A 14,841-nucleotide genomic window follows, 5' to 3' on the forward strand; every position below is an offset into this window, starting at 1 on the left:
GTGTTCTCAAAGCTTAATCTGCATTAGAAGCCCTTGAGGACTTGCAAATACACACTAACTATCGAGATCTGTCCCCAGAGGCTGTGTTAGGAGGTGTGGCCCAGGAGGTGGGACCCACCGTTACTACACACAGGCAAGCAGACGTGATGACCCTTCACTAACAATAGCACAGGGGAGACCCGAGCAGCGAGAGTACATGTCTGTACAGTTCAGACTCCGAATCCTCAGCAGTTATCTTGTGGAGAGCAAAAGAGACTGTAAAAATCTTCAAAGCCTAAGCAATGAAAAGTGCTCTATGAACAAAGAAAGGCAAGTCTGCAATTAAGAAGGAACCCCTATTGCCATTTTTTTTTCTCTTCACCTCAATCAATCCCTATAAAAAACCTAATTTTTCTTCATTATTCACATATTCTATTTTTGCCCCATTTTGGAAAATACTTAATTTTTGAAAATTAGTATGCAGAATTCACACTTAAACTTTGTTGCTGAATCCTGAACTGTTACCAGCCACTAGGATCAGAGATGACAGAGCTTCTCAAAAATAACCACAAAATAACCATTAAAAAGATCTAATATATAAACACAACAAATCCTGTTATCATGTAAGGTTGCTTCACTGCGATCCAGAGTGAAGGCCTTTACCCACTATGCTTCAACACAGACAAAATGCACTTACTCGTTCCAACAGCATTATCCGCTGTCTTTCTTCAGAGAGCACGTGGACGTTTTCTCTAAGAGAAAATGACTTACTTTAGCCATATTGACAAATAAAACTGTAACATACTTAGAATGCACAATGAGGTGGTCTGAGACACGTGTACTGTGCACCGCTAATCCACACCCCCCTCACCTCACATGACTACCTCCTCCCTGCGCCCACAGTCCTGGGGAAACCACGCTCTTCCTCTCCACTTCTACCTGTATGACTTTCATTTCAGATTTTATGTGTAAGTGACCACTCCATCTACCACGGCCTCAGCCCCATGAACACACCTGAGCCTCTGGTAACCCCTGCTCCCCGAGGCCATGGGCTCAACCCTGGAACCCCTGCAGACACCAGTCCAGCAGCCCTTCCTGGCTACCCGTGGACGCTGCAGGGACACCAAGGCACCTCATGAAACACGCCCATATGGGCTCCCACAGATAACCAGTGATGTTAACACTCACTGTGCTATAAACAATCCACCGGGTCCAGCTCTCAGGTCCGTGGGCTGCGGTCACCACCGGGGCTGCCCAGCCCTCCCACCCTCAGTGCTGGCTGGCCATTCTGAACAGGAGGATGGAGCACTCACTGGACAGACATCGTGCTGGTCTCCATGGCTGAGTCTGGCCTCCCCTCGGCAAAGGTGTCCAGGGCCTCCACCGGGGGCTCGGGTGCACAGGCCCCATACAACTCCGGGGCTGCAGCCACGCCCGGGGAGGGCACGAAGGCGCCGCCCCGCAGCCGGCTGACTTCCTCCTCCAGTCGCTTCTTCTCCTCCAGCAGACGCGCGCGGTCCTCAGACAGAGACTCGATCAAATCTGCAGCCGGGGTTGGGACAGAGTTAGCCATGGCGCGCATCGGTCAGAGCCAAAGGTGCCGCACTCCTGAGGCCCGCTCACCTTTGTCCCGCTCCTGCTGCTGCATTGTGCTCTTGAGCTTATCACTGAGATCATTGATTATGTTTTCTTTCCTCATTTTCTCTCTCGTTAAAACAGTGTTAAAATTGGTCTGGAACAACAGAACAAGAACCACTCACATGATCTGTACACACAGCGCAGTGGCAGACACAAAAAACACACTGCATCTATTTCTGGTGGTACGTCTCAACATGGAGAAGAAAAGTATCATACACAAGGTGACATTTACTTTTAAATAAAAATGCCAGCTCATCACATGGATAAGAATTAACAGCACATAAATTAGAAGAAAATTTCACAGCTTAGAGAAAAGAAACTCAAATGTTACCCATGTAGTAGTATCAACACTTTCATTTGCAAAAATTAATGTGATGTGAAGACATTAAATGATTTTGACAAGATCAGGGAGGAAGCTAGGAAGTCAGGAACAGAATTTACATTTCTTCATTTCTAAACTAGGACTGTTTTCTTTTTGAAGTACTCATGTGAAATAATGACTGTTTAAAAGAACATGCTTTTAAATATGAAGATACATAGCAAATACTACCAGGATCAATGTAGGAAAAGTCACACTTAAAACAGCAAAAACCTCAGCTACACAGACACACTTGTTAACCTTCTCAGTCCGGGAACCCACACACCTGCTGCTCAGCGATCAAAGATGTTCGAACATTCTGCATCTCCTCATTCTTCCTTTTCTCCTGCTCTTCAAGTTGTTCTAGAAACTTAGCTTTTTCTTCCTGGAGCTTTTCTTGAAGTTCAGCAACTAGGCTTGAAGAATCTTCTCTGGCAGATTCCATGGCATGACTTTAAAAATTAAATACAGTATTACATTTTCCCCCCAGTATTACAGATATAATCACAAGTATACCAAATATCATAATTAGATGACACCAGAAATGCTAAACATCTTCCTTTAACCTAACAGTAGTTAACTGGTGTTAAAAGATCTTTCTATGTCAACTCTCGCTTTTTATCCACCAGCAAAAGAGAAACAAGTGCCAGGGAAAAGCCTAATACAGACCACATCCTCCCAGCAGTGGGGTTGAGTGGTTATAATCCGATATTCAGGATAATCAGTTTCTACAGCAAAAGGCAACACTGTCAATATAAAAATCAATATACTTCAAGAGCTCAGCTTCAAATTCTAGTTTTACCTTTCCTGTAACTGCCAGACACAGGACTGAGAGTTGAATTAAAAATACACCTGCAGAACACATCTGTTGAAGAGCTTTCATTTTTTAAACAGGCTTTGGTTCATTTTGTTAGCTAATGAATAGGTAACCTTAAACTAAAGTGAAACGTAAATGTGTACACAGCAAACTGACATACGCCTAAATTCAGGTTCACTTCTCTCAGAACCTGCTCACCTCCAAGGGGTGCTGAGGGGCTGAGAGGCGAGGTCAACGAGAAAGCACAAGCCCAGGCTGCTGCTTATTTTATCTGCTTTCAACCTCACAATCCTCTACATCCGAATGCTTGTCAAGAAGTAGATAATCTCATCCAAGGTGTTAAAATATCCCCAGCTCAGGAGAAAGACTGTAAACATTCCCACACTATCTGAGCAACCAAGTCAGTGAAGGGTTTTAAATGTACATTTATTCAATTTAAAAGGACACTTCAATGTTTTTCAATGTTTCTCCTTTGGGGCTGGGGAGGGGGGGATTAAAAATCACAGGCAGTGTCATTTCAAGGTCACTGAGGAACCAGGATGAAGCCAGGGACTTTGCTCACTAAGAAAACGGACTTAGGATAAAATAAGCCGAACGCAGGGCTTACATGTGAGCAACTCTTCATACTGTCTGCCTAAAGTCTACTTTGTGCAGGTTTAAGTGACACGCCTTGAAGAAGTACCCCCTACAGTTACAGGGTAAGCCAACTACTGTGGGGAAAACAAAAAGCCAAGTTCCAGGCAAGTAGGCAGGGCAGAGGGAAGAGAATGAGGTTACAGGCGAGGGGGCAGCAGGTCACAAAAGTCTAACTGGACTACTGTAATATACAAGATGAAGAAGCAATAAGGTCCTGTTGTACAGGGAACTCTATTCAATATCCTGGGAAATGCCTTAATGGAGAAGAATATACATATGTTTAACTGCATCACTTTGCCACACAGCAGAAATTAGGATAACAATGTACATCAACTATTAAAATGCTAACTGTGTCCGACTCTTTGTGACTCCATGGACTGCAGCCTGCCAGGCTCCTCTATCCATGGAATTCTCCAGGCAAGAATACTAGAGTGGGTAGCCAATCCCTTCTCCAGGGGATCTTCCCGTTACTGTAGGCAGATCCTTTACGGTCTGAGCCATGGGGCTTCAGATTATACTTGTGTCAATGAAATACATTTTTTAAAGTTAAAAACAAAGTAAGTCCCTGGCAATCCAGTGGTTAAAACGCCATGCTTCCAAAGTAGGGAGCATAGGTTTGATCCTTGATTAGAGAACTAAGATCTCACATGTGCTGGCATGACCAAAAATAAATTTATTTTTAAAATTAAAAAAAAAAAAAAGGAATTAGCAACTACTTGAGCTATCAGGGCAAGACACAGTGGGTGAGCTATCAGGGGCATGAGCCATGATAACCCACAGCTTGTCTGTCAGTACAACAAGATTTCTAAGTGTACAGCAGTTCAGGCACACGGGACAGCCTGTCCAAGGTGAGGGTCAGGATTTCTGAGACCCAGAGGCAGGACAGAGCATATCTGAGTTGCTGCTCCAGCTACTCCACCGAATACCTGTGCAGCCCCTGCTGTGGGAGCACTCCCCGCCTACCCTACCCCACCCCCACCCCCCACCGTGAACCCATGCAGCTGCTCTACCAAAATGGACACTGAATGGAGCTTTGGCAAGTCCTACGGGAGAACCATGGTTAAGGCCCTTCGGATTCTGAAGCAGGGAACCTCGCTTTAGGCTTTTGTACCTGGTCTGTGGAGACTTGACCCCTGCCATGGTCTCCTCAGTTACCATAGAGTGGACACAGCCTCACTCCTGGAGCTAGGACACTCAGGTGACACAGTGGACACAAGGTGTGGTCCACACGAGTCCTGACAGCACTGGGCAGGTACGGAGGGGCTTCCATTCCCCCACGGCAGCCACGGCGAGCCTGCAGGAAGGATGCTGCAGGAGGGCCCGGTGTCCAGAGGATTCTCAGAGGGCTCCAAAGCACGATGAGAAGGGGTAGGATGAGAGGGGGTGCAATGTCTGGGCAGGACCCCGCAAGGACCACAATCTCTGACCGAACACTGTGCACCATACCCATCACTGGCCCCTGGAGGACCCTGGTGCCGCCGGCCTACCTGGCCTTCTGCAGTGACTGCCTCGACCTCTGCATCCCCCAGGCTCTAAGGACACTCAGAGGTCCAGTTCCTCTAAGAGCCTCCAATCCCTCCAGAAAACATTCTGTTTTCAAAACAGACTTGGAGGTTCAATTGTGCGCCAGGTTATGAACAGTATACAGCAGATAGTCAATCACAAGAGGCTGGGTAAAAGTGATAAGCAGCAGCTGGAGGTTAAATTACATAAAGCACATACACCTATACAGATACTCTCTTGGAAGAATTAATGATAGAACCAACTAATGATGCTCTAGAAATTGTTTATTAGGCCACAAACCCCCTCAATAAATTTTAATAAGTAGGAATACCAAAGTCCATTTTCTCCGATCAAAGGCAGTAACATCAGACAACAACAATAATAAAAAAGCAAAAAAACCCACCACTGTATAAAACCCAGAATTTAACATTATCTTTTGAATCACAGAGGAAATAACTGAGATTGTAATATCAGAAAATAACAACCAGGAAGCTGGAGTCCTAAACGTTACTAACTGCTGCTCTTTTATACATTGTACATGATTTTAAAAGAATGAAAATCAGTAACTTTCAAATGAAGAATTCAGGGAACAAACTACAAATAAACCGAAAGGAAATTTATATGTTAAAAAAGGGGGAAAACGATCCTGAAAACATTTGAAATTTTCAAAACTTATTTGTCTTGAAATCCAAAATACGAATCCATTTTTAGAGGCCATCCCAGTGGATTTACAGTCTGTTATTTCTTTCAAATGTTTTTAAGTAACATGGACTATTTTAAAAAGGACATTTTTACTTCACAAATATCTCAATGGTTACTTTTACCTGAGGTAAATGAGGAAATTAAGGTACTGTGATTACAAACACAATTAAAATTTGAATCACCAGACTTTAATTTTATGATTACAGACTGAAGTTCTTTCTTACCTTTTTGCTAATTGACTCTCAAGATGTTTAACTTTCTCTAACAACTCTTTCTCAACAGCTTCTCTTTCCAAGTGCATTTCTTTTCTGGCAGTCTCAATAGCAGCTTCTTTTTCACAATTAAGCCTCTGAACTAGCTGTTCTCGGTCCTGTTCCTGTCTCATGACAAATTCCTCTTTGTCTTTCTCTAGCTTCTGGATAATAGCTTTGTACATATCCTCTTGCTGGGAGATTTTCTCATCTTTTTGTTTTTCAAGAGCACTCAATTCTGAGTCCAATTTACTCTGCAGTTCAGCTAATTCTTCTTTCAGGCCTTTTTCTATTTCAAATGCTTGCTGATACAATGATGTCATTTTGTTTAAATCAGTTGTAAGCCTATCAGATTCTTCTTCGTGTCTACTAATTAACTCGGAAATGCACTGATCTTTTTCAACTGTCATTAAAGTTCTCAGCTCTGCCAAGCCCACCTGATAATTTTCATTATTGTCGTGAATCTTTTGGTTTAGTTTACTGATCTCTGCTCTCAACTGTTCAGTCTCTTTTTCGAAGAGAGACTGCAAGGTCTTCTTCTCCTGGGTTCTGCTTTCTTCCAGCAACATTTTTATCTCATCAGTTTCTGCTTCCTTCAGAGCCAGCTCCACCTCTAACTTACATCTCATGTCCGACAAATCTGAAACCTTGAGCTTTAACTCCTGGAGCTGCTGCTCCTTCTCCTGGATGACTGCAGCATGAGAATCTTGGATCTGCTCGATCCTCTGCTGGTTTTCCATCTCTAGTTTCTCCAAGCAGAGCCTGTGCTCGTTCATGGCCTTCTCCAACTCCTGTGTGTGACGGACCTGCAGTGTGTCCTCCAGCTCCTTCAGATGACTCTGCTCCAGGCGCTGGAGCTCTGCCCGCAGTAGCTGGAGCTTCTCGTCATTCTCCATGTGGAGCTTCCTCAAGTCCTCCAGGGCAACCTCACGCGACTGCCGAAGTGCTTCCATCTCACAGTGCTGGGCGTGCACTGTGCACTCCATCTCGAGCAGCTTCTGGTCCTTCTCTTTCTGCAGGCAGATGACAGCTTCCTTCTCATGCTTGACCAGAGCAAACTCATTATCCTTATTCTGCAGCACCTCCTCCAGGCATACCAGGTCCCCCCGCAGCTTGGTGATCTTGCTCTTGTTCTCTTCACTCTCCTTCACCAGGGTAGCGAGCCTGCCCTCGTACTCGCTTTTTAAAGACTCTAGTTCTTTTTGATGTTTTTCATATAGTGTTATTTCCAAAGAGTGCTTTACTTTGTCGATAATGCTTCTTATTTCTACTGCTGTACACTGCAAGGAATTGGCAAAGTCGCACTGTTCCTTCTGCACGAACGTCCGGAAGTGGCAGAAGTCCTCCTTCAGGGTCTGAATGCTGAGGTGCGAGTCGTGGGCGGACGCGCGGCACCTCCCCAGCTGGACACTGAGGGACGCGCGGTCGCCCGGGTCCTCCTGACCAGGGGCACTGGTGTCCTGCATCCGCCTGCTGTCAATGGCGTTGATGACAGAGGAGTAGAGGGACTCCACCATCATCTCTGGGCTCTGCGGGTCACTGATGGGGTTTGGAGACGATAGCTGCTCCTCTATGACAAACTCGTTCACCGCAGACATAAAGTCCGACTCAGGACTTTCTGCTAGTGAATCCAAGTCTAAGGAGGCCTGGTGGAGAGTATGCTCTATATTTGGATGGGGGATAGTCTCAAAGTCGAACGTGTGGGCATCAATGCTGTCTGGTGACAGCTCCTCTAAGGGGCAGACTGCAGGACACAGGGGATCCTGCACGGCGAGTGGAGGCGGTGTCCTGGGTGAGGTAGTGGTTGTGATTCCTGTCGCGCTTTCCAGCCGGGGCGAGGAAGCCGACTGCGGGGACGTCTGACTCGCAGAGGCCTGGAAGAGAGAGGGACAGGCTGACCGAGCTGCAACACCACAGGCATGCATGCTAACGGGGCGAACCACTGCAAAGAACTGGATTTGCCTTTTGTTCACTCAGCAGGTCTGTAATGGTCTGTGACATTTCATCCAAACTTTGTGCTGCTTTTACCAAATTATGCAGAGCAAGTACATGCTGGTGGAGAGGTTCAAAGTCACAAAGTAAGGGAACCCTGAAACAGAGCGCAACCAAATTAGACTTCTAATTTCTTAATGAGAAAGGGATAACTACAACCAAACATTGTAATCTGTGCCCAAAATGATTCTCTATCAATCAATACCAAACAAGCTGAAGAAGACTAACACATACCATGCAACAACACAGATTACTATCAGAAAAAACTAATTTCATGTAAGGCATTACTTTTCTTCTACTTTATCATCTTCATTTTCTGATCTTTATTTTCTAATCATTTTTATATTCCCCGCAAGCTTCCCAAAGCAGCCATGGAAGAACCAGACTATCATGAAATCCTCCTGTTCTGGAGTACCCTGCAAGCACTGGTGCTCTTCCCACCACCCAGGGCAGCAAGAACATCCCAAAGTGGGAACTACAGGCATTTACCTGAGGAATGGCTGAACTTCAGAAGGACAAAATGATTGCAGAAACTGTAAATCTTTTAATGAAATATCTGGAAGTTCACAGTCAAACTTTCGAGGCTTCTGTGTCTATATATAAAAAAAAAAATTACCAAAAAATATACAGGATAATTTTGTATATGATTTCTTACTATATATTGACTATACTTACTATATTTCTTGTTATAAATACTGTATTTCTTACTATATAATTCAATACAATAAGTAATTAAAAATGCTTCAAGTGATCTACTCATCCCATAGAAACAGAGTAAGATAATCAACTACAAATGAAGGACTGCTCAATGAGAAGACCATCTCCCGAGTCTGAAACAACAGGGATGCCGGGCTTGCTCCCTCTCTTCTCTGCTCTCAGCATCTTTTCACAGGAACACTGCTGTTCCCAACCTACATTAAAGGAACCCATCTGTCTCGCTACCACACAGGCTGGTCCCAAATTTCCACGTGCCCGACTGCTCGGTCAGCACAGTCCGAGGCCCACCCTGGCCCTCCATCTACTTTTGTCACCACTGGTGTGTGGTGCTGTTTTAAGGCAGCAAAGACTTTCTTTCTAACATAAAACTTCCTTCCATACCCTTGACTCCAACTTTTCATTACATTTTCCAAAGTATGAAATCTTAGTCAATTGCAGCTTCTTAAAAAAAAAACAAACATCACCTACCATTCTTTTTATTATTGCTGAGAAATGCAGCTTTTAAGACAAGGCCATGGCCTTAGTCATGACTTATGCAGGGTTCCCCAGTAAAGGCGTGTGTGTAGGAAACCCTGCCTGTTTGCAGACACACAAAAACACAACGTCTATAGCCCTAAGGAATCCTGTAGCACGAAACACGTGTGACCGTGAAACAGCGTGTGTGAAGAGAAAACGTGTGTGAGGAGAAAACAAACAGACAGCACTTCTAAAACTTATTTGACCACGGAATCATTTTTTGGTTTTTTTTCATATAATAAAACTAGTGGTCCCATTCTGGTTTAGAAATACAGGGACCTTGTATTTCATGGCTTCGATGAAGATGACCTGATTGGGGATTGTCCAACATGAATGAAAGAAAGAGAAGGAGGAGGGGGAGGGGAGGGCGGGAAGGAGAGGAGGAGGGAGACAGATCCAGTGAGGGGAAGAGACTCCGTTCCCACCCATCTCAACAGTGTCCTACGACGTCACCGTTCTGAGCAGAAAAAACTCCGGACCAAAAACTATGAATTAATCTTAGAGTCAAAAACACCGTAATTTTGATTAAAAATCTGTTTCTGATAAGTATCTCCACTTCTGAAATAAAGGTCTGAACACACAGGACTTAGTCAAGTTAGAAAATAAATACGTACACAAAAGGATGGGGGCCAGGAGTCCAATCCCCTGAACAGACGATTTCTTAGAAAAGACTTCCCTGTGTAAAGAGATTAACATGCAGTTACTCTACAACTTCAGCTGCATGATGTACTCATAACTACAAAATAAAACCAGCACTTTTTCTTAAAAAATGTTAAGTTATTAATAAAGAACACTTACTAAATAATTTCCCAAAGGATTCCCTTTTTGACTTCTCAGCCTCATACAATTGCTTTCCGTCCTTGACTAAAGCACCGGCCCACTGAGGAAAGGAGAGCACGTATTAGCATCAGCACCAACTCACTGAGGCCCAGACACAGTAAACACAGCTCAGCCTGCGTACCTCCCTGTAGTGTTTTATGAACATTTTTCTCCTGACAACCTCAACAACAGCTAAGCAGTACATCTGAGGAACTGTGCTCAGAGCTTCTACGATCTTGACTCTTTCTAAGAGCTCGATAACCAGGCGGAGCAAAGCCTGCAACTTCTCTCCATCCTGATCTGCGTGGAGCATCACAAAGCAACACCACCTGCAGAATGAAATCGAGATGCAGAGACTCTGAAAAACCATCCATGCCCATGGTCGTCAACTGACAAAGAGTCAGTATGGTAATAAAATCACACCATCACTTGGGAGAAATACAAAGCATCAACTCTCAACACCCCAAACCAGCTGCCTGAGAACGACTTACTTGAGTCTGACATGAAGGTTATTTGCGAGCTCCTGTTTGGCAGTGGTGCACTTCTGTTTAATGTCCAACAGCTTTCTATGGTTTTGCAACATAATCATCAACTGATTTGCATGACTCAGACACAAATCAGGTAGCACAGATGCATCCTTCAAGTTTTCAGCTCTCATCTGATTAGCTAAAAATCCCTTTGAGAGAAAACATTTTAAAGGATATAAACTTTCATTAAAAACATGAACATTCGTTTAAGAGGAACAGCTTCATATTAGACACAAACTGTTCTCCTCTCAAATAAGATTTTAAAATCTCCTACTTTTCCGAATGTAGTAGATGGGTCCATAGCAAAAGATTCAGTTTTTAAGAAATTTATGCTTATCTAATTCTGTTCAATTTTCATGCTTTAAAAAAAAAAAGAGAGAGATCCAGGAAGATAAAGTAACCTGTCCAAGGACACAGCAGGCAGATGAGAACCAGAACCTGTGTGACTGTAAACCCCTGCTAGGCCGCTGTGCAGTCAGAGTGCAAGGAAGTCACACAGGGCCACTGACTTTACAATAGATTTAATCTAATCAGTGATACTCAACAGTATACACTTCTCCCAATAAAGTAACAATCTTTGATGTTGACTACATCACTCACTGAAAAGCCATTCCCCACTCCAGTAATCCTGGGCTGTTGTACCTTATTCCACTGACCTGTGTGCATGTCTTCAGAACAATGATTTCCACAGTATTATTTTGTAGGAAAAATAATGATTAGACTCTTTTCTCAGCTATCCTTATTTATTTCCACAAGGGAGCCTTGCATCTTTTTGTTAGGTAAGGATTGTGCTTAGGCTGTAGATTAATTCAGACACACGTGTCAAATCCAACAGCAAACAATTAAAAAAAATAAGTCTAAAGACATCTTGATGAGTCAGTATAGTGACAGCTTTCTTCTTGCTCTATTTACTGAAAAGTTAACATGCTAAGGAAGTTTTGGGGTATGCACATCCATGTTACTATCACACCTGCCGCCGTACACAATCGCATTTGTACGGCTCAGGCTAGGATAGCACACGTAGCTTCTTTCTGTAGTTCTCTCTCTTTACTATTTGATGTTTTTCTAAACATCATGAAGGTAAATTTAGGTTTAAATGATTTGTTAAAGTCAAGACGGTTCAATATCTGAAAATAAGACAATTTTAATAATAATAATGTTATATGTTATTTTTCTTCCAATATGTTGCATGATGCTTTTTCTGTAATTTAGTTAAAAAAAAAAACAAACTTACTGCTTTAATCTCCTTTGATAAAATCTTAAGAGGTTTTCAATGCTTTTTACTGAATCCAAGGAAAATACTGCATCAATCCACAATCCATGGAGTGCAAGCTCAACGCAGGAGAAATACAAAGAAAGCCACAACTCGCCACGTCACAAACTGCTAAAACCCAAACCAAAGGCAAACGGCTACAAGTGAATTACTAACAGCCTAGAATTCCCTATCAAGAGAAAATATCCTTGAGAAACAAAGGATTTTCCAGTGACAAAACCTGAATTTACCACAAGCTAGAAAACACTAAAGAATACTTTACTGTAGAAAAGTAGTGTAAGTTGCTCAGTCATATCTGACTCTGAGACCCCATGGACTGTAGCCTGTCAAGCTCCATGGGGATTCTCCAGGCCAGAATACTGCAGTGGGTAGCCTTTCCCTTCTCCAGGGGATACTCCCAACCCAGGGATCTAACCCAGGTCTTCCACATTACAGACAGATTCTGTACTAGCTGAGCCACCAGGGAAGCCCATTTTTAATGTATGATAGACTTTAATATATCAAAGATAAATGTGTCATTTAAAGGGAAGACTGCTAATACATTAAAAAGACTATATTATGATGTATTCCAAGAATCCAAGGATGGTCAAGATTAGAAATAGATTGTACCTTCCTTAACCTTATAAGACTTTCTAATAAAACAAGGGGAAAAAAAAAAAAACCAACCTACTACAAACATTGTAATGGTGAAATGTCAACCATTTCCCACAGATCAGGAATTAACCAAGGATGGCCAGTATAACATCTATCAATACTCAGCACCGCACAGGGTGGGGGTGCCGTCGGGTGGGGACCCACTCAGTGCAAACACAAGATGGAGAAATCAGTTAAGGAGGCTGGATCCAAAATTAAAGGAAAGGAAAAGAGAATCTGGTAGTTACAAGATGAATTCAGTCTGTAAACTATAAAAACATTATAAATATTTCAAACATGTTGAAAACTTACAGAACATCACCACATGGAGAAAACTTCCAGGTCAGTCACTCTCCACAATCCCACCACCTTCTCATGGTTATAAATCTAATCTGGTACCAGAGTTCTTGGAAATGAAAGTAGCTCCATCGTGTCCAACTCTTTGCGACCCCCATGGACTATACAGTCCATGGAATTCTCCAGGCCAGAATACTGGAGTGAGTAGCCTTTCCCTTCTCCAGGGGATCTTTCCAACGCAGGGATCGATCTCCCACATTGCAGGAGGATTCTTTACCTGATTTCTTGGAACACGGCATTGAACTAGACCTCCTAAGGCTCCCCATTTTCCTGAGGCGGGAGCAGGAGGTGCTCAGGGATCACGGACAGGGGCTGTGGGCATGTGCAGGGCTCCCTACCGCCCAGTGCAGCCTTAGCTCAAACCTCTGAACATGAGGAACCGGCCTCCTCCTGTCCTACCAGAACCAGTAATACCACAGTTAACACTACTCACGGGTGACGTGGAAACACAGGGCACAGCAAACGAACAGTGCATATAAAAGACTAGTCTAGAAACCACAAATCCCCTTTCCCGAGAGAGGTCTGCAGTAAGCACCTGAGCGAGTTCTTTCTGCTCATTGACCAGTCGGCCGCAGCTGGCAATCATCTGGTCCAGGGCGTACAGCCGGTCCTCCAGGCCCTTGATGGCTTTCATGTTCTGATTATCGAGATTGGCAATAGTCTGACGGCATTCGGCCATAAAGGGTCGAATGATCCGGGGATCAAGCTGAGTGACATGGAAATATGTATGAATGAAATTTTCAGCCAAGAGCTTAAAATACATTTCACACTATTTTGATCTACAACTTCAAAAAAAAAAAAAAAAACAGTGATAGTAAAAATTATAGAAAAGTAGAAACATGAGAAATCAAGATTATATTTTCATAAGGTTAAGAACAGGGTAATTACAATGTTATAAAACCACAATTATTACTGATTATGTTGGGATACTTAAGCAATCTAGTTCCAGGCATACACCTTTCAACTCAAGCCACAATTCATTCAATTCTCAACAGCCCACCGAAAATGCTATTTTCAAGATCTTATGCAGTAGGGCAAAATTAGTAACAAAAACATATTCTTTGGTCATTTCCTGTCTAATCAATCCAACCTCCCCCCTAAAACATATCAACATCTTCAAACCTCCCTCCCCTTGGCAATATCTTTATTTTCAGGTTGTACTCCTCCAGCAATCTGTTTCATCACCTATACTTTCTTGCTGTGTAATCTCCCCTGTTGCTGGACTTTAATTCTGCAAGTTTCCTGGAATTTATGTAATTGAAGGAACCCAAACACTTCTCTCCATCTGCTCCTCTCGCCTTGGAATAACACTGCACACTGGTGTCTTCCATGTAGACGGCCCTGCACTGGCTGCTCTCAGGGCTCACACGTGGCCCACTGGAGACCACCTTCTCCGGGACCCTGCTCCTCTTCTGCCTCCTCCATAAACAGGCGATCCCAGGGGGTTCTGTGCTGTGGCACATTTCTACTGCTTCTCACAGGGTTTCAGCAGTGGCTGTAACCAGAATAAGTTAACTCCCAACCTTTTCAACCCTTTATCTTCCCACCAGTGTCCAGTTCATGTTTCTGCCTGTCTGCTACCATCTCCACGTGGACATCAGCCACGATCACTGGCTCATTAGAGCTGTCCTCTGCTCAAGTTCCTAAACAACTTCCTTCTGCCCAGAGACACAGAACTGCAGATGAATGAATCCTGAGTTTCTCCAGCTAGGTCTCTGTTCATGCTGACTGACCTACCAGCTACTGAAGCACACCTCTGCTTACTGTGAGCAGTCCCGTCAAACACATCTTCCCAGAACACTACCAGCTGAGGGACCATAAATTATTTATTTTTGGTACAGTGTTCAGCACGCTGACAACACATGTAAGCAATTAAAAATGAACTATTCCACAGTTACCGAGAATTCAGCTGCACTTCTAAGATCATGCAGACGTCAAAAGCCAAACACGGGAGGCACCTGCCTTGTATGACAGCTAACTAAAATGTGTGCATATGTGAACATTTTCTATTTTCATGGTGAGTCCAGTGCACAATTTCCAAAGTACTGACTAGCTATAAATTATTAGGGTGACAAAAGGCTATAGAAGATGACTAAAACAGATTTCATCTTGGGCAAAATTAC

General features: G+C 43.5%; 1 protein-coding gene across 2 annotated transcripts in view; it reads right to left on the reverse strand.

The window, feature by feature from the left end:
* The window catches only part of RB1CC1 (RB1 inducible coiled-coil 1), a 39,956-nt gene that overhangs the window by 7,124 nt on the left and 17,991 nt on the right, over nt 1-14,841 (reverse strand). For both annotated transcript variants that reach the window (XM_061438741.1, XM_061438742.1), the window contains 12 exons: nt 13,254-13,424; nt 10,420-10,604; nt 10,071-10,257; nt 9,908-9,989; nt 9,724-9,785; nt 8,366-8,469; nt 7,847-7,973; nt 5,858-7,758; nt 2,262-2,427; nt 1,603-1,711; nt 1,293-1,521; nt 677-731 (listed from right to left, as the gene is read on the reverse strand). In XM_061438741.1, the coding sequence (XP_061294725.1) occupies nt 677-731; nt 1,293-1,521; nt 1,603-1,711; nt 2,262-2,427; nt 5,858-7,758; nt 7,847-7,973; nt 8,366-8,469; nt 9,724-9,785; nt 9,908-9,989; nt 10,071-10,257; nt 10,420-10,604; nt 13,254-13,424 (3,378 nt within the window). The remainder of the gene's footprint in view (nt 1-676; nt 732-1,292; nt 1,522-1,602; nt 1,712-2,261; nt 2,428-5,857; nt 7,759-7,846; nt 7,974-8,365; nt 8,470-9,723; nt 9,786-9,907; nt 9,990-10,070; nt 10,258-10,419; nt 10,605-13,253; nt 13,425-14,841) is intronic.

The sequence above is a fragment of the Bos javanicus genome, chromosome 14 (assembly GCF_032452875.1).
Source record: "Bos javanicus breed banteng chromosome 14, ARS-OSU_banteng_1.0, whole genome shotgun sequence".
Lineage (NCBI taxonomy): Eukaryota > Metazoa > Chordata > Mammalia > Artiodactyla > Bovidae > Bos > Bos javanicus.